Source organism: Lactuca saligna, chromosome 8 (genome assembly GCF_052625555.1).
Source record: "Lactuca saligna cultivar CGN05327 chromosome 8, ASM5262555v1, whole genome shotgun sequence".
NCBI lineage: Eukaryota > Viridiplantae > Streptophyta > Magnoliopsida > Asterales > Asteraceae > Lactuca > Lactuca saligna.
In genome coordinates, this window is record NC_136424.1 from 151,382,014 (window position 1) to 151,402,581 (window position 20,568).

Sequence of the window (20,568 nt, forward strand, 5' to 3'; positions counted from 1 at the left end):
TTATTAGAAAGAGTTTATATATGTAATGTATTCAATACATTAAAGTCTCATTAATTTTAATAATTCAAATTTTTTTCATTTTTTTATAAATTCAAACTTTTCAAATTGTTAAAATTTTATATTTGTTTTTTTTAATTAAACCCATGTAATACATGAATCTCACACTCTAAATAAGTGACTTTGCACGTATGTTATTGAATTGTTCCTTATAGTATCTTACATTCATTTCTTTCGATAGTTATTTTTATTAGTATATGTATTGATCATTTAAGTTGCATTTAATTTAAAATTATATTTTAAAAATATTAGATAGCCAAAGTTACTCCACAATTTTAAATTATTAGATTATTGTCAAATTTACACAATATTAGAAATATGATCATTTTCCACTTTCCAATCTTTAAGGAACATTGTCGTTTTCAAATACCATTCCACCTTTCTTACGAGAAGATCGATTAAACCCCATGATTCTTGGAACCCTAGTCGCCTACGTCTCTGTAGAAACTCCAAATCTATACCCATCGACATTGTATGGACAAATTCAATTTTAAGGAAAAATCGCTTAGGAACCCTAGTTATTCAGATTTTGGGAGTTCTTATCTACGTAAGATCAACCCTTTTCAATGGCGACGACGGAAGCTGCCAAATTCAAAAATACCGACCTATTAGCCGTCGCACAACCACCAGATTACCACCGGCAGGTTGCTGTTTTGCCATCCCACGATGGCCTGCACTTCTGGCAGTTCATGGTCGCCGGTTCCATCGCCGGTATGGTCGAACACATGTCCATGTTTCCAATCGACACTATTAAAACTCGTATGCAAGTATTAGGCTCTTGCCCCATCAAATCCGTGGGGATCCGACAAGCTTTCGGCTCGATTATCAAGTCCGATGGTGCAGCCGGGTTTTACCGTGGAATCGGCGCTATGGGACTCGGCGCCGGTCCGGCACACGCTGTCTACTTCTCCGTTTACGAGTTCTGTAAAGAAACCTTTTCCAGAAACCACCCAAACAACCCGATGGGTCACGCCGCGGCAGGGGTTTTTGCGACGGTTGCAAGTGATGCAGTGTTTACTCCGATGGATATGGTGAAGCAGAGGTTGCAGTTGGGGAGTGGGAGTCCGTATAAAGGGGTTTTCGATTGTGTGAAGATGGTTTTGAAAGAGGAAGGATTTAGGGCGTTTTATGCATCGTATAAGACGACGGTTTTGATGAATGCACCGTTCACGGCGGTGCACTTTGCCACGTATGAGGCGGCGAAGAGTGGGCTGTTGGGGATTTCGCCGGATATTGCCAGTGACGAACGGTTGGTGATTCATGCCACTGCCGGCGCCGCCGCAGGGGCTGCCGCTGCTGCTTTGACTACTCCACTTGATGTGGTGAAGACTCAATTGCAGTGTCAGGTAATTTCAAAATCATTTTTTTTTTCACGATGTTATTCAACTTATTCTAGGTTTGCAGTTTTATAATCATATCAAAAGGGTTTGCAACTTTGCATTGATTTTGAAAGTGTATGCAATTAGATATTTCAAAGTATAATGTCTTTTAAGAAAACTTGTGAGAGTACATTAAAATTGGTTAGGTTTTATAAAGTAGGAAAATATTGAAGTATAGCATTCTTCTTTCATTTTGAGAGTACAATACCCAATGATAAACTATTTCTATTTATGTCTTGTCTATATAAAAAGACACGAATACCCTTATTATCTTCATTAGCAAATATCCCTAGAAATCTCATCCCTTTCCTATTTTAACAATATGTTACCGATGATCTTTGTAGGGTGTTTGTGGATGCGATAGATATGTAAATGGGTCGATTGGGGGCGTTTTGGGAACAATTGTTAGAAAAGATGGGTATATTGGACTTTTTAGGGGATGGATGCCTAGGATGCTTTTCCATGCTCCCGCTGCCGCCATTTGTTGGTCAATTTATGAATCCGGAAAATCGTTTTTCCTAGACTTAAATAATGGAAATATAGATAACAGATTGATGTAATCAGATTGGACACAGGTTTGGTCCATAGTAGTCCAATCTGATTACATCATAGGCCGGTCTAATATCTTAGACCGGGCCAATCTAAAAAAGTATAATGACATTTGAGATTTAATTTCCCATTTGTTGTATCCTAAAAATGGCCCCTTAAGATTGTGACTAAAACCACTTGCAAAGAGAGATCTAATTATCCAAGGGCAGAAAGGTAAATTGAGACTTGGCTCGGTTCTCTAGTGTACATTATCCTTAATTTATTGGTTTTAACATATTCATTTATGTGGGAGGGCCCAAATAATGTTTGATTATTGTTTTTGGTTTTTGGTTTTTGGTTTTTGAAGTTTTGCTTATTAACATGTACCAAATTCTGTTGGGTTTTTACTGATCATCTGTTGAGTTGATTGGCTTCTTGCAATTTTACATCTATCAAACATGTAGACTTAGGGTGGTTTAGTAATTTTATCATGTTTACTATTTTGGTTGTTGATGTTACTTTGTAGTCAAATGCCAAAACAGTCATCTATTTATAATAACATCATGCTGTTTTGAAATTAGTTATATGAAAACCAAAATTTTGGACGGGTTTGGTTTTCTATAAGATGGATAAAACTCAAAAGAATGATGTTTTATGTATAAGTTACTTTAATTATTTATTTGAAAACTAAATTTCGATTATTGTTTTGAGGAAATTTTTCCCGATGGCCATTGTCCGTGCAAAACAAATTAAATTGCAACGCATACAAATTGATCCTAAAAGAATGCCGGTTAGTCATGGCAGTGGTACCAAAAAGCATAAATGGAAAATCCTATACAAAAAACAGTTTTGATTATTTTTTGTTAAAATTGCGATCTTGATCATAGTACGATCTTAGGTATGAAAATTGATCCGGATCGTAAAAGGATTGTATTTGGGGTAGGATCATAAGATCGTAGGTAGGATTGAGATCCGATCCTATCTTCTCGTGATTTTTTTTTTTTTTTTTTTTTTTTTTTTTGCAAATGAAATTTTTTTACCCCAATGTCTATTACTTTTTACCAATTCACCATTTATCATTTTGTAGTATGACTTATGACTAGGGATGTCAACGGGGGCAAACGGGACGGGGAGTGCATCTTCCGCCCCTGTCCCCGAAATTTTCCCATTACCCCGCCCCTGCTCCCCCCCCCCCCCCCTACCCCCGAATCCCCTTTATTACCCCCGCCCCCGATTGATTTTGGGCTAAAAGAAATTGTTATTTATGATAAAAGAAACTATTTTTTAAGTAATAAATAATTACTTAGAGCAGAATTTTATATGTTCAAAATAAAAAAAAAAAGTTATGACATTTTAAAAATTATACTAACAACTTAAAAACATGTTTTTTTGATGAATTTTGGAAGCTCAAAATCATGTTATTGTTTATTATATTTATATAATTAATATATATAAATATATGTGTAATTTATTAATGGGATTGCCTACCCCCGCCTCCGAAATTAAAACGGTGGTTAACCTTACCCCTGCCCCCGTCCCCGCCCCCGATTTTTCTTAAAAAATCCCCCAAACGGGACGGGGCCCCCACGGGAACGGGGTTCCACTGTACTTTTTGACATCGCTACTTATGACTAATATTTTAAAGTTTTTATAACTTTTGAACGAAAAATTGAATGTTTGAAATATTTTTCATGATTAAAAATTATAACCATGTAATCATAAGATTAAATAGAAATTAACCAATTGTGCAATACCCTGCTAATGCTTGTTCCTTACTGTTTTTCAAAATTTGACCATTATACCGCTTCTACCCCTGATGTTATTTCAATTGGAGTTTTGATGCTCGTTTTTTTTTTTTTTTTTTTTTTTTTTTTTTTGCATTTAATGCATTTTTCAGTTCGAAATCCATAAAATATCTATGTAGTATTTCATTTTCAATACATATTATCTTGTGAAGCATTGATGCGTAGACATTAATCCGGTTGAATAAGCACCATGTACAGACCCTAGGTATTCAGAACTTGTTGCCTTCCCTGCAAAGAATAAGTTATCTATAGTGATCTTTAGCTTATCATACAGATCATGGGGTTTTCCTACTGTATCATAGCTATATGAACCTAGTGATTTCACATCTCTACCCAAATGAGAAATCAAATATTGAATCTGCATAAACGAAAAAAATGGTTATACATGTGTTTGAATTAGTAAACTTTAGAATTAACGATTACAGTTTGTGTGATAAGAAACTGGCTTATAAACATTAAGTAGAAAAGACAATTGAAAGTGAAAACATGTTGATTGGTCAAAAGGGTGTCTAGAAATGGACTGATAATGAACAGGATTAGAGCTTGGTAGCGGAAAGATTGGTATAGGAGCTGTGTTGAAGAAACCTTGAACTTTTTCTGGATTGTATTTGTCAAATGAGATTGAAACGTAAGTCCATTTTTTTTTGTATAATTACCAATGTTGTTTTAAGGATACTAGGACACGGGCTTTGGAAGATCCATGATTACCCAAGAAGACTCAGGGAAAGAATCTAGAAATTAGAACTCACAAACTAAAATTTGAAGAAAAGAAACTAGGATTTTCCAAAATAGAATAGTAGAAGTTTGTGGATATATATATATATATATATATATATATATATATATATATATATATATATATACACACACACACACACACACACACACACACACACACACACACACACACACATTGCATACACAATAGAGGGTGATTGTAATGGGTTTGGGGGAGCGATTGCTTTTATTTGTTATAGGAAATGTTCGATATGTACTATACAAAAATCAAAATTCATACGGAAACATAAAAAATCTAGTAATAAAATCAATGACGTCGAGTATTCATATTAAAGTAGCAATATAATTATGGATGCGCTTCATATTATTAGATCCTTCGTAAAAGTCTTTATTACTCGTGACACTACCACAGGCATCACCAAATTCGTCAATTGGTATGCAATCGGGATGTTACACAAGAAAATTAAAAAAACATATATTCCTTAGAGTTAGGCCAAATGTAGTTATATAAAGCAAATGTGGCCATAATAATGTCAATATGAGTTTACACATTAAATTTAAGCATTCTATTGAGTATCTTCCATCTACTCTTCAAGATTTGTAATGATATTTCAATACAACTTCGCAATGATGAATAATAATGATTGAGATCTTCTTGCATATGAGTTGGAGACTCATTTTCAAATTGGGATCTATGGCATCCTGTTTTGGAATATGGAACCATATATCCATTGGATAACCTTTATCAACCAAATAATATCTACATGTTACAATGGTGAAAAATAAGAAACTATAACATCATTTATATAATAATAGGAAAATGATAACGATAATTATGATAATTTACCTTTAGGTGGTTTGGAGACGTTCATTGATGACGTATTGATAGGAACAAACGCATGTCATGTGTAGATCCCTCACATCCAACAAATGCAAAAGTAAAATACATATCAAAATCACAAGTTGCCATTACATTAAATGTAAGTACGCTTTTCTACCAATATAACGCATTTGTTGAGTTTTAGGGATGCATGCCACTATGTGTGTACCATTAATACATCTGATACAATCCTAAATGCAATTTCAAAATTAGTAATAATATTGTATTAATGTTTTAAAAAATTAAAAAAATATCTAAAATATAATATCTTAAAATAACGACAAGTATCTTTTATCATTCTTGATTTGTGAAGGTATAAATTGAAAGGTTGGATCTTTCGGTTGTATAATGTCACATGCCAGACCTTTGAATCTTTTGTTGCCTAGAAGTTATTGCCTCTAAAACTTCATGAAATACTCTACTAATCGTATCCCTCAATCGTTGAAATCTCTCCCCCAACATCTCTATTGAACACACCTAACACAAGAATGTATAAAAAATCCCTAACTTTTCAACAGCCGACATTTTATCACTTGATTCTAATCCATACTTTAATTCAAGTTCTTTAGCTAGCTATAGGAACACATATGGGTGCATTATAAATGCATTAACACATCGAATAGGATGACCATTCAAAATTTCATTCATCTAGGACACTCCTCTTTGAGTTGATGTCATACAAGGTTCCTTATACATGTATTAGAAAAAGTATGCACAAGCTAGAACACTTGTAGAGCATGAGTCCAATAACAATTTTAAACAATAAAGTTTCTTTCTCTTCTTTCTTTCAATATACATTCAAACACATGCACCTATTTAAGATCATTATTATAAGCATAAAATATGCAGAAATTATATATTATATCTGAACTAATCATAACACAAGGGATCATATGTAGCATTAAGATTTGAAATAGAACAATATCTAAATGAAATGACCCACTATTAAAAAAATCCGATCAATAATGAATCATCGATGACGTTAAAAAAATGAAATTTAGTTGCTGATGTTATTCTTATAATTCAACTATGCCAGGCTACTCGCATTGTTTGGGAGAGTTAAAAACAATTCTCTCTTTACTGGATATTCAAACAAACTCATTGCAAAGCACCACAACTTGCACATTTTGTTGGTATCCCATCATCAACAATTCGATTAATCAAACCTACAGCTACACTTATACTTAAATCATGAAAATTTTATTGACAATAGATGCATATGACTCTAATAGTTCAGGAGTATGTTTCTGAGTGACATTTTGTTGAGTCACATATCCCTTAAATTATAGATCCGGATGATATTTTTACGTTTCATTTGTATAGGTTTAAGTTTGGAACTTTCTTTGGAACTCTTTTGAAGTTGAGTAGATCCCTTAGTATTGTTTAGTGACAAGACACCAGTAGCCCAACTCATTAAATTTGAATAGAATCAATAGTTTCTTCTTAGTTATCCAAGTGAGAAGAGTGTTGAAGGTTAATTTTGAGAGGTGAAAAAAGTGTCATCGCTAGTTTGGACATGATCATCGGTTGCTACATCATTACCCTTCGTTGGATTTTCATCATCAATAATAACATGAGACATAGCATTGAGAGTGCTTGGATCCATGGATGGTGCCACAGAGTCCACACCACTCATAACTGAATCCCCAAATATTTGATCTCATGCTTCTTGTAGCTCTAAAGAATGTAGTTTTTTTCGAATTTCTTTTAACATTCGGGTTTTCCTATATAATATATTATTTATCTTTGAGTTTTCAAAATATCGAGAATTTAGCTATTACTAAATAATATTTAAATTTATTACTTTTTTTGTCCCACCAATCATCCGAACAATTTAGTTGTCGTGTACTCTCATTCCAACATAGACATGTCTCATTAATTTTTAACAACTTCCAAAGGAGTCTTTTCGCATTCCATCATACTTGTTCTTTAATGCTTTGTAGTTATTTAAGTTGTTATTAACATCTTTTTAAAAAATTAGTTGAAGGTCTTGCCATTCAATTCGAGAGACACGATCATACAAAATATATATAAACATGTATTTTTAAAAAATATATTCAAACAAGTTTTTATAAAAAAATATATAAAAACATGTCTTTATAAAATAAAATATATACAAACATGTTTTTGATTAAAATCACCATTTGAGAAGTAAATTATCCTTTAAATGTATATTCTAAATAATAGTTATATAAGAATAAGGAACATAAAATAATAACTCATATTCAAAATTCAAAAGGAATTTTGATCACTAATAAAAGTTATGCGTCTTCAAATTATAAATTTTTTTTATTGTCAAACAATTTTTTTCAACCCATAGAACGTTATATTTTTGTTTTAAACCCAAAATATTATATCAAAATGAGTGTCTGTATAGATTTTTTTTATTATTATTTTTTGTAAAATATGTGCTTGTATGTATATCTTTTATAAAAACGAATTTGTATATATTTACATACTTAATTAATACTTCTTTAAAAGTAGGTATTTCGTATACAAAAAAGGTTTTGTAAAAAAAGTTTTTATATAGAAAATATAATTTTTTATGTGAAAATGTGTTTTTTTTTGTATAAATATGATTTTTTAAAGAAAAAACATATTAAAATTTTTTTTTTGAGAAATAAAGTTGTAAAAGAAAAACTAATGTTATGATGAATTCATAACAAAATTCTGAAAACTAGGCCAAAATGATAATTTTTTGATCAAATTTGTAATAAAATTTAAAATCTAGTCAAAAAGTGTAAATTTTGGATCAAATTTATTATAAAATTTAAAAATCTGGGCTAAATGTGTAATTTTTGAAAGTTTGATGATCCGTTAATCGAGTAAAAGGGTTAATTGAATACGATTACCAATGTTTAGGATTTAATTTAATAAAAAAATAGAAGTGAATCGACTTTTTTGCAATAATATACTTTCTCTAAAGACAGAACTGCACAAATGGTCCCTATGGTTAGCTGAAAATTGCTACTTTGGTCCAAAAAGTTTGGACTAGCACCAGAAATCCAATCTTTTCATTTTTTTGCGACTTTTGTCCAATTTGGTTTGAACTTTTTTCTAAAGACAATTTTTCCTCGTATTATTTATTTTTCCATTTTTATTTTATTACCAGCAACTAAAAATATAATATATATATATATATATATATATATATATATATATATATATATATATATATATATATATATTCTTTACTTTTCAGTTTCAGAGATTTTCGTCTCTTTAATCTCTATCACCACTGTTCCTCCTTACCCCAATATTCCATTTTTTTCGATTAGAGGGAAATCCAACCCAACAAATTGAGAGATTCACAGCGGAATGCTTCTAGCAGGGTTCTTGTCTTGAAATTTTCTTTAAAGTAAAGGGATTCAAGAGATACCCATTTCAAAATCATGTTGGAACCATTGGCATCATCCTGTTCGTCTTCCGATGAAGATAATGACAATACTTTTGCAAGAAAGAAGAAATCCGATGAAGAAACGGAGCCCAAACCATTAGTTTGGCGACTACAGAGAAACACCTCTAGAATAGGGATCTATACATCCGGAGCTTTTCCAATAACGTACCTCACAGATCTAGGAAGTATTTGTGGACTGATGGGTGTATGTATGAAGTTGATTGGAAAAGAGGTAAAGCATCTAGACTCGTTCTTACAGATCTTGAAATGAGAAGGGTGGCGGGTTAGGGTTTCATTAAATGAGAAGGGTGAAAACAAGAGAAGGAGATAGACATAGACAGATGAAGGGGAAAGATCCGATCGGAGCCTCAAATTGACCACAATTTGTTTTCCCAACTTCAACTCTCCGATTTTGAGCTCCTATTGTTTCTTCACCATCACTTGTCTTTCAGTCATCGTTTCCAAAGCCTCACATTCTTCTACCTTGTTCTTCACATTCTTTTGACTGCCAAAAACAGCTTGCTTCAGACTAATCACCTCAACCCCCAAAACAGCTAGACCACACAACTTAGTAACTACTTGATGATGGTCTTGGGGCTATTGTACGTTGGAGTGTATGGAAAAAGATAAAGGGCATGTTTTGTATCAAATGCAAGGGAGAAGTTGAAATTTTAGGATCTGAGTTATGGGTTACTTTAGAACCGAGTCTTGTAAAAAAATCTGAGTGATTGGGAGACGGGTGTTCTTCATTGAGAAACAATAAGGTGATTAAAACTTCTCTGGTTAAAGAGCGAGAGAATTATGTGGGTATGTGTATGTATGTTCTTTAATATTGAAGAACAAACCAATAGATGTGTGTTATGGTTGCTTATGAGAGAGAGGGATACCATTTTGTTCTTCAATTTTATAACTAGAAAATGACTATATAACTAGAAAATGACTAGTTTTCTTTTTAGATAACGTATCTGTTTGCTCTTCAATTTTATAACTAGAAAATGACTATATAACTAGAAAGCTCTTCAATTTTATAACTAGAAAATGACTATATAACTAGAAAATGACTAGTTTTCTTTTTAGATAACGTATCTGTTTGTAACGAATTTTAATACTTGCTCTTATGAATCGTCTAACATCATGAATATGATTATTGTTTAAAATTGTGCCTTGATTATTAGGTTTATAAGAATCTTTAAGATTTTGCTCAGAGTTATTAATAGATTCTTGGATTTGCTGTATTTTTAAAAGAATATTTCTATTAGGAATACAATTCATCAAGATTTTGCTAGACATAATTAAATGATTTAACCATGAATTTGATTAATTTGATTATTAAAAACGAGTACTATTTTAACAAAAATTTCAAATCTTGTAGAATTAATAGTTAGAATAACTCGAAATGAAATTATCATAAAAACAACACAACGATAGAATATTTTAGATAATACCTTCTTGAATTAGGCTTGAATTACAATCAGTACATACTTCTGGAGAAAGAATTATTTGAAAATATAAAGACTTTGAACATCTACTAGTAGAAAGAGAGAATCTTGGAGATTTTTTAGACATGGGATGAACATTTTTTAGAGAATGAATTTTTTCTTGTGAAATATAGAAATCTCACCAGCCTTTAAGACTGCCAGTAAAATCAGAAGTAATAATATTAACAATTTGGAGTTGACTATTATTATGAGCTTTATAAGCATTAGCAGCCATAGTCATTTATTGTACAATATTCATAATTTGATGTTCAGAATGGCCATCAATATTCCATTCATAAACAGAATTACCATCATATTGAGAACGATCAAATTGAAAACTTCGTTCTTCAAGTTGAACATCTGGAAGAGAGGGTCTATTCCAATAATTTCTTATGGTTGGTTTTGGATTTTTTCCGAAAGTGCTTTGCTTTGATTGATGAATTTTATTAAGATTTGAAAAGTCATTAGTGAGTTGATTAATATCATCATTTGTATCAAATTGTTGAGCAAGAGTTTCCAAATTTGTTTCACTATTAATATCACTATTTTCAGATTCTTGATTCGTAAGAGTATTAATATTATTAGTGTTTGAGATATGAAGTTTTGAAAGTCTTTTTTCTAATTCGTTAATTAAATCTGTATTTCCTAGATTAAAATTACCATCGATTTGGCAAGGAACAAAACTTAAATTACTAGTGCTTGCCATATCTTGCTTGTTAATGTTTTTATCTTTGAAAATTTTTTCTTCAATTTTAACTAAATGCTCGGTAATACTAGATAAGGTTTCATTTGCATAATTATTTTGGTAAATAATTTTTTGAAGACCCTTTTTAGTAGTTAATTGATTTGGGGCTTGAACTAAAGGAGTTGCAATAAACATATCGTTAATAATAATTTCTCCTTTTGGTGGAAAATTAGCAATAATTTCTTTATTAGAAATAATATCTTTATATTTTTTCTCTAAAATGGGAGTGATAGAATCATTTTTAAATGGGTAATTTATTTTATGTTTAGGGGCATAAATTAATTCAAACCATTGAAAAAAAGGAGAATGAATTTTATTTGATAAGACATAATCTTCCCAAAGGCCTAAATGGAGAAATCTTAAGTAGTATGAAAAATTTTCTTCGTACCAAGCTCTTTTTTTACGGTTATAATCTTTATAATACTCAATATTTTTTAAGTAATCAAAATCAACTTGATATTCTAAATTCGAGAAATTCATTTTAACAGGTTGTTTTTGTTAGGATTGAAGAAATATGCTTTATCGATTCTTAATTATGACTTCTTGATTTTTCGTATTTTTTTATTCCTATCTTTAGCCTAGAAATTTTTTCTATTTGTTTATTATATTTATTAGAATATGGAGATATTTTGTATAAATTATGATTTTCATAAGTTTTAGTTTCTTCTAAATGTTGAATTGTTTTGCATATATTAGAATTTATCTTCCAATGTCTTTTTAACATATTAGCCCAAAGCTTATTATTTTGTGAACAATTAATTTGTATTTTAGAACTCATAATTGTTGTTTAAAATTCTGAAGTTCATCAATAAAATCTGATTTAGTAGGATTAGGAAGACTATTTTCACTATTTTGATCATCTTGATATAATGGTTTGGGAATAGAATTAGTATAGTCAACAGTTTTTAGTTTTAAAGATCTCGACTTTAATAACGAAGATTTTGAAGAGCCTGTTTCTGGAAAAGAAGTTGATAATCTGGATGATGAAATATTTAAGGAAGAAAAATTTATATCTACAGAACCATCATTATATTCAATAATATTTGAGATTTGTTTTGAAGAGTCTAATGGTTTTGGATCAATAACATTTTGTAAGTTCCAATTACATGATTGGGTTATATCATACCATTTTAATCTTTTTGGTGTATGAACTTTGGTATGGTTAGTATTTGCTTCAAAAATAATTGTTTCATTTCTAGGACTTGATAAACGTGTTTTTGGTTCAAGTGTAGTTGTCATAATTTTGTAACAAACATGATAAATTATTGCTAAAGGCTTTGTATCATCTTTAAATTCTAAATTTTTTGTTTCTATAGTTAAAACCAAAGTATCTAAAATATTTTTATCAAATAATCCTACAGAGAAATTCGAATAACAATTGAAATAAATAGGTCCGTTAGCAATATTTGTTTCAGCCATAGCTAAAATAGAATTTTGAAAATCTTTATGTCTCCTGTCTCTTAAAATAAGGAGAACAGGGGCATCTATTCCAATTCTAAATAGAGGCTTGATAGCAATTTGGACTAAACCGACATGTAAAAATTTATATTTCGTTCTATGCTCTATAATAGATCGTGATGATAACAAATGTAAATTTTGTTGGTTTTGACCAATAGACAAAGTTTGTTCTGTCATTTTAATAGAATAACCTTGAAAGTAATCAAAAGTTCCTATTTTATATATTGTATTAATATTAGTTTTAGGTATTGTCCAATTATTCAAACTTTGTTCTATGTTATTAACGGTTTCTTCAATAGAATTTATTTGATTATCATTATTATCTTGTTCATTATTGATATTTTTACCAAGAATATATTTTTTGGATAGTATGCCTGAAAATTTACTCATATTTAATTAATTTTGTTTTAAAATTCTATAAGAAAACTTACCTGTTTTAATAATGGTGAGCAGAGGGGATTCGTCCCGACGATGATTGTGGTCCGGCACCGCGACTTACGTCCTTATCTGCGCGCTTTACGCTAATCCAACCAATCACTGGTCTTGTCTCTGAATCATGCTTATTAAAACTTATATATTTCTTATAGGATATTAAACCAAATTTAAATAAATTTGAAGTAAATATATCATGCATAACCACCCCAAAAACTTTTCTTGGCTCTGATACCATTTTGTTCTTCAGTTGAGTTAACAAATTTTTGTTTTAAAATTCCTCCGAATCCAATATCACTAGCATCGGTTTCAACTATGATTTTGGCATCGGGATGAGGTAAATTTAAACATGGCAAAGTAGGGACCTTTTGTTTTGTATATTTAATTATATCTGTATGTTTTTTAGTCCATGGTTCAGGATTGTCTTTTAATCGATTATAAAGCGGTTTACATATGATCCCTAAATCTTTGAAAAAATCATGGATATAATTTAAGCATCCTAAAAATCTTTGAAGTTGTTTTTTATCTTTAATTTCATCAGGAAATTTAGTAGAAAATTGCAAGCTTCTTGTTATAGGTCTAATAGTGTTTTTGACAATATCATGTCCTAAAAAACGAATTTCATTTTTAAATAAATGCATTTTTGTTGCAGAGACAGCTAAACCATTTTGATAAATTAAATCATGAAATTGATTTAAATGTTTAAAATGTTGATCAATTAATTTTGAAAAAATTAGGACATCGTCGATATAAGCAATAGCAAAACTACTTATAGGAGTTATGATATCATTCATAATATTTTGGAATTCAGAAGGAGCATTTTTTAATCCAAAAGGCATTACATTCCATTCAAAATGCCCAAAGGGAACATTAAAATCAGTTTTGTATTTATCTTCCTCATGAAGTTGTATTTGCCAAAATCCTGATTTCATATCAAACTTTGAAAATATTTTTGAATCATAAAGCTTTTTTAGCAAATTTCGTTTATTAGGAATAGGATAACGAATCCATTCTAAAACTTTGTTTAAAGGTTTATAATTGATAACTAATCTTGGTGATCCTCTTTCTAATTCTGCAGCATTCATAACATAAAATGCTGAACAAGACCATGGTGACTTAGAAGGTCTTATGAGTTTTTTATTTATTAAATCTTGAATTTCATTTTTACAATGACTTTCTAATTCATTATTCATGTGAATGGCTCTAGATTTTGAAGGAATATCCTTTTCATTAAAAAATTTTTATATATGGTAGTTTGACAATATGTTGATTTCTATTCCAAAAGGCATTAGGAATATTAGAACAAATATTTTTTTCAAATTTTAATTTTAATCCGGTTATTTTATTTTGAATATTATTATCACTTAATTGATTAGTTATTCGAACATTATTTATTTCGTTAATAAGATATTTGGCTTGTTGCGTTTTATAATTAAGGACATTAATCGTTGAATATAGAGGAGGTTCACAAAATTTAAATATAATTTCTTTTCCAAAAACATTGGTTCTTATACCATCATCATGAACCATAAAAGGATATAGTTTTGTAATGAAAGGTGTTCCTAGAACTAAAGGAGAAGAGAGATCTTTTACTAAAATTAGGTGAGTTTTATAACAGTAATCTTGGTCATTACAAATATGAACATCAGAAACTTTATAATTTACAATTAATTTTGTACCTTCGGCACCAGTAAGTCTAGATGTAGTTTTTTCATAAAATTGTGTAGGAAAAATTCCTTCTTGAATACAATTCATATCAGCACCACTATCAATTAAAGCAGTTAGGTTGATTTTAAAATTATCCTTAACTAAAGTAATTTGAGTGTTCCATTTTTGAGAAACTTGATTATTTATAAGTTTACCAATAGTTACATTTTCAATTTTATTTTCTTCTTCATTATTAATTTCTATATTTTTGTTTTTAAAAGTAGAAGGTTTTTCCTTTTCTAAAATTAAAATTTTATTTTTTATTTCTTTTATTTCTTGTTTTACTATTTTTAATTCTTCTTGAAGTTCTTGCATAGAAATTGGCTTTGCTTCAGTAAATCTTTCGTATATACTTTTTAAATTAAAATTTTCATTATTAGCAGGAGTTATGTTATTAGTTTTATTAAGCATCTGTTTTATTAGCAATTCTTGGATATTTTTATCTTTTATAGAATCAAGAGAGTTTAAAAGATCTTTATCATCTTGTGAAAGAACATTAATGGAGCCACTAGTGATTACATTGATTAAATTGTTACAGTGACATTTACCAATACACTCGCAAATATCAGAATCTTCAGAACTTGAAGTAGTATTTTCGAGAATATTTAAATCATTTGTTTGAAAGTCAGAAATACTTTCATCGGAATCTGAATCAGTATTTAAAATAATTTTTCTTATTTGTTCTTTCAAGTCTTCAGAGACATTTAACTCATTTATTTTTGTCTTAGCATAACAATTATTTGCTGTATGACCATTACGCCCACATTTATGACAAATAATAATATCTTTTGATTTTCTTTTAGATTTTTTATAATTTTGTCTATAGGGCTTTTTGGCTTTCGAAGCGTAATCTTTACCCTTTTTATAATTTTCTGGAAGATTATATTTATTTTTCCTGAAATATTTTGAAGATCTTTTCTTAAATACTTTAGATTTTGAAGTAGACGGACCATTCAAGGGCTGATAACCATATTGTTGGCAAAAATTTCCCAATTCATTTTTACTGTTAATTCTATCTTTTTTGAGTTTTTCTTTAAACCTAAGATCAGCACAAACTGCTAATCCCTCTTTATTAATATAGTTTATTAAATCTCCATAAGTTAGATTTTGATAAGGGATGGTATTATTAAAATTTTCTCTTAATTTTTGTCGAACTCTTTCCGCAAAGAGTTTTGGAAGGCCAGCAATAAAACGTTCTTTCCAATAAGACTCTTTACAATCGGGGTGGTTATGCATGATATATTTACTTCAAATTTATTTAAATTTGGTTTAATATCCTATAAGAAATATATAAGTTTTAATAAGCATGATTCAGAGACAAGACCAGTGATTGGTTGGATTAGCGTAAAGCGCGCAGATAAGGACGTAAGTCGCGGTGCCGGACCACAATCATCGTCGGGACGAATCCCCTCTGCTCACCATTATTAAAACAGGTAAGTTTTCTTATAGAATTTTAAAACAAAATTAATTAAATATGAGTAAATTTTCAGGCATACTATCCAAAAAATATATTCTTGGTAAAAATATCAATAATGAACAAGATAATAATGATAATCAAATAAATTCTATTGAAGAAACCGTTAATAACATAGAACAAAGTTTGAATAATTGGACAATACCTAAAACTAATATTAATACAATATATAAAATAGGAACTTTTGATTACTTTCAAGGTTATTCTATTAAAATGACAGAACAAACTTTGTCTATTGGTCAAAACCAACAAAATTTACATTTGTTATCATCACGATCTATTCTAGAGCATAGAACGAAATATAAATTTTTATATGTCGGTTTAGTCTAAATTGCTATCAAGCCTCTATTTAGAATTGGAATAGATGCCCCTGTTCTCCTTATTTTAAGAGACATGAGACAAAAAGATTTTCAAAATTCTATTTTAGCTATGGCTGAAACAAATATTGCTAACGGACCTATTTATTTCAATTGTTATCCGAATTTCTCTGTAAGATTATTTGATAAAAATATTTTAGATACTTTGGTTTTAACTATAGAAACAAAAAATTTAGAATTTAAAGATGATACAAAGCCTTTAGCAATAATTTATCGTGTTTGTTACAAAACTATGACAACTACACTTGAACCAAAAACACGTTTATCAAGTCCTAGAAATGAAACAATTATTTTTGAAGCAAATACTAACCATACCAAAGTTCATACACCAAAAAGATTAAAATGGTCTGATATAACCCAATCATGTAATTGGAACTTACAAAATGTTATTGATCCAAAACCATTAGACTCTTCAAAACAAATCTCAAATATTATTGAATATAATGATGGTTCTGTAGATATAAATTTTTCTTCCTTAAATATTTCATCATCCAGATTATCAACTTATTTTCCAGAAACAGGCTCTTCAAAATCTTCGTTATTAAAGTCGAGATCTTTAAAACTAAAAACTGTTGACTATACTAATTCTATTCCCAAACCATTATATCAAGATGATCAAAATAGTGAAAATAGTCTTCCTAGTCCTACTAAATCAGATTTTATTGATGAACTTCAGAATTTTAAACAACAATTATGAGTTCTAAAATACAAATTAATTGTTCACAAAATAATAAGCTTTGGGCTAATATGTTAAAAAGACATTGGAAGATAAATTCTAATATATGCAAAACAATTCAACATTTAGAAGAAACTAAAACTTATGAAAATCATAATTTATACAAAATATCTCCATATTCTAATAAATATAATAAACAAATAGAAAAAATTTCTAGGCTAAAGATAGGAATAAAAAAATACGAAAAATCAAGAAGTCATAATTTAGAATCGATAAAGCATATTTCTTTAATCCTAACCAAAACAACCTGTTAAAATGAATTTCTCGAATTTAGAATATCAAGTTGATTTTGATTACTTAAAAAATATTGAGTATTATAAAGATTATAACCGTAAAAAAAGAGCTTGGTACGAAGAAAATTTTTCATACTACTTAAGATTTCTCCATTTAGGCCTTTGGGAAGATTATGTCTTATCAAATAAAATTCATTCTCCTTTTTTTCAATGGTTTGAATTAATTGATGCCCCTAAACATAAAATAAATTACCCATTTAAAAATGATTCTATCACTCCCATTTTAGAGAAAAAATATAAAGATATTATTTCTAATAAAGAAATTATTGTTAATTTTCCACCAAAAGGAGAAATTATTATTAACGATATGTTTATTGCAACTCCTTTAGTTCAAGCCCCAAATCAATTAACTACTAAAAAGGGTCTTCAAAAAATTATTTACCAAAATAATTATGCAAATGAAACCTTATCTAGTATTACCGAGCATTTAGTTAAAATTGAAGAAAAAATTTTCAAAGATAAAAACATTAACAAGCAAGATATGGCAAGCACTAGTAATTTAAGTTTTGTTCCTTGCCAAATCGATGGTAATTTTAATCTAGGAAATACAGATTTAATTAACGAATTAGAAAAAAGACTTTCAAAACTTCATATCTCAAACACTAATAATATTAATACTCTTACGAATCAAGAATCTGAAAATAATGATATTAATAGTGAAACAAATTTGGAAACTCTTGCTCAACAATTTGATACAAATGATGATATTAATCAACTCACTAATGACTTTTCAAATCTTAATAAAATTCATCAATCAAAGCAAAGCACTTTCGGAAAAAATCCAAAACCAACCATAAGAAATTATTGGAATAGACCCTCTCTTCCAGATGTTCAACTTGAAGAATGAAGTTTTCAATTTTATCGTTCTCAATATGATGTTAATTCTGTTTATGAATGGAATATTGATGGCCATTCTGAACATCAAATTATGAATATTGTACAATAAATGACTATGGCTGCTAATGCTTATAAAGCTCATAATAATAGTCAACTCCAAATTGTTAATATTATTACTTCTGGTTTTACTGGCAGTCTTAAAGGCTGGTGGGATTTCTATATTTCACAAGAAGAAAAGGATTATATTTTATCTGCTAAGAAAACTATTATAAAACAGGAAAATAATCAACAAATACAAACGTTTGAAGATGATATGGTTAACACTTTAATTTTTGCTATTATCAAAAACTTTGTAGGGGATCCTACTACTTTTCAAGAAAAAACTTCAGAAATTTTAATGAATTTACATTGCAGAAAACTTACTGATTTTAGATGGTATAAAGATAATTATCTTGTTAAAGTTTTTTCAAGACCCGATTGTAAAGAGTCTTATTGGAAAGAACGTTTTATTGCTGGCCTTCCAAAACTCTTTGCGGAAAGAGTTCGACAAAAATTAAGAGAAAATTTTAATAATACCATCCCTTATCAAAATCTAACTTATGGAGATTTAATAAACTATATTAATAAAGAGGGATTAGCAGTTTGTGCTGATCTTAGGTTTAAAGAAAAACTCAAAAAAGATAGAATTAACAATAAAAATGAATTGGGAAATTTTTGCCAACAATATGGTTATCAGCCCTTGAATGGTCCGTCTACTTCAAAATCTAAAGTATTTAAGAAAAGATCTTCAAAATATTTCAGGAAAAAGAAATATAATCTTCCAGAAAATTATAAAAAGGGTAAAGATTACGCTTCGAAAGCCAAAAGACCCTATAGACAAAATTATAAAAAATCTAAAAGAAAATAAAAAGATATTATTATTTGTCATAAATGTGGGTGTAATGGTCATACAGCAAATAATTGTTATGCTAAGACAAAAATAAATGAGTTAAATGTCTCTGAAGACTTGAAAGAACAAATAAGAAAAATTATTTTAAATACTGATTCAGATTCCGATGAAAGTATTTCTGACTTTCAAACAAATGATTTAAATATTCTCGAAAATACTACTTCAAGTTCTGAAGATTCTGATATTTGCGAGTGTATTGGTAAATGTCACTGTAACAATTTAATCAATGTAATCACTAGTGGCTCCATTAATGTTCTTTCACAAGATGATAAAGATCTTTTAAACTCTCTTGATTCTATAAAAGATAAAAATATCCAAGAATTGCTAATAAAACAGATGCTTAATAAAACTAATAACATAACTCCTGCTAATAATGAAAATTTTAATTTAAAAAGTATATACGAAAGATTTACTGAAGCAAAGCCAATTTCTATGCAAGAACTTCAAGAAGAATTAAAAATAGTAAAACAAGAAATAAAAGAAATAAAAAATAAAATTTTAATTTTAGAAAAGGAAAAACCTTCTACTTTTAAAAACAAAAATATAGAAATTAATAATGAAGAAGAAAATAAAATTGAAAATGTAACTATTGGTAAACTTATAAATAATCAAGTTTCTCAAAAATGGAACACTCAAATTACTTTAGTTAAGGATAATTTTAAAATCAACCTAACTGCTTTAATTGATAGTGGTGCTGATATGAATTGTATTCAAGAAGGAATTTTTCCTACACAATTTTATGAAAAAACTACATCTAGACTTACTGGTGCCGAAGGTACAAAATTAATTGTAAATTATAAAGTTTATGATGTTCATATTTGTAATGACCAAGATTACTGTTATAAAACTCACCTAATTTTAGTAAAAGATCTCTCTTCTCCTTTAATTCTAGGAACACCTTTCATTACAAAACTATATCCTTTTATGGTTCATGATGATGGTATAAGAACCAATGTTTTTGGAAAAGAAATTATATTTAAATTTTGTGAACCTCCTCTATATTCAACGATTAATGTCCTTAATTATAAAACGCAACAAGCCAAATATCTTATTAACGAAATAAATAATGTTCGAATAACTAATCAATTAAGTGATAATAATATTCAAAATAAAATAACCGGATTAAAATTAAAATTTGAAAAAAATATTTGTTCTAATATTCCTAATGCCTTTTGGAATAGAAAGCAACATATTGTCAAACTACCATATATAAAATTTTTTAATGAAAAGGATATTCCTTCAAAATCTAGAGCCATTCACATGAATAATGAATTAGAAAGTCATTGTAAAAATGAAAT

At 29.1% G+C, this 20,568-nt stretch overlaps 1 protein-coding gene across 1 annotated transcript; it reads left to right on the top strand.

Annotated features, from left to right (window-relative positions):
• Window positions 1–383: 383 nt before the first annotated feature.
• On the top strand, window positions 384–2,391 carry LOC145012914 (mitochondrial RNA-splicing protein MRS4-like). Its single transcript, XM_078971711.1, has 2 exons — window positions 384–1,403; window positions 1,781–2,391. Exons 1-2 carry the CDS (start codon window positions 624–626, stop codon window positions 1,994–1,996), a joined length of 996 nt encoding a protein of 331 aa, XP_078827837.1. The 5' UTR covers window positions 384–623; the 3' UTR covers window positions 1,997–2,391.
• The last annotated feature ends 18,177 nt before the right edge of the window (window positions 2,392–20,568 follow it).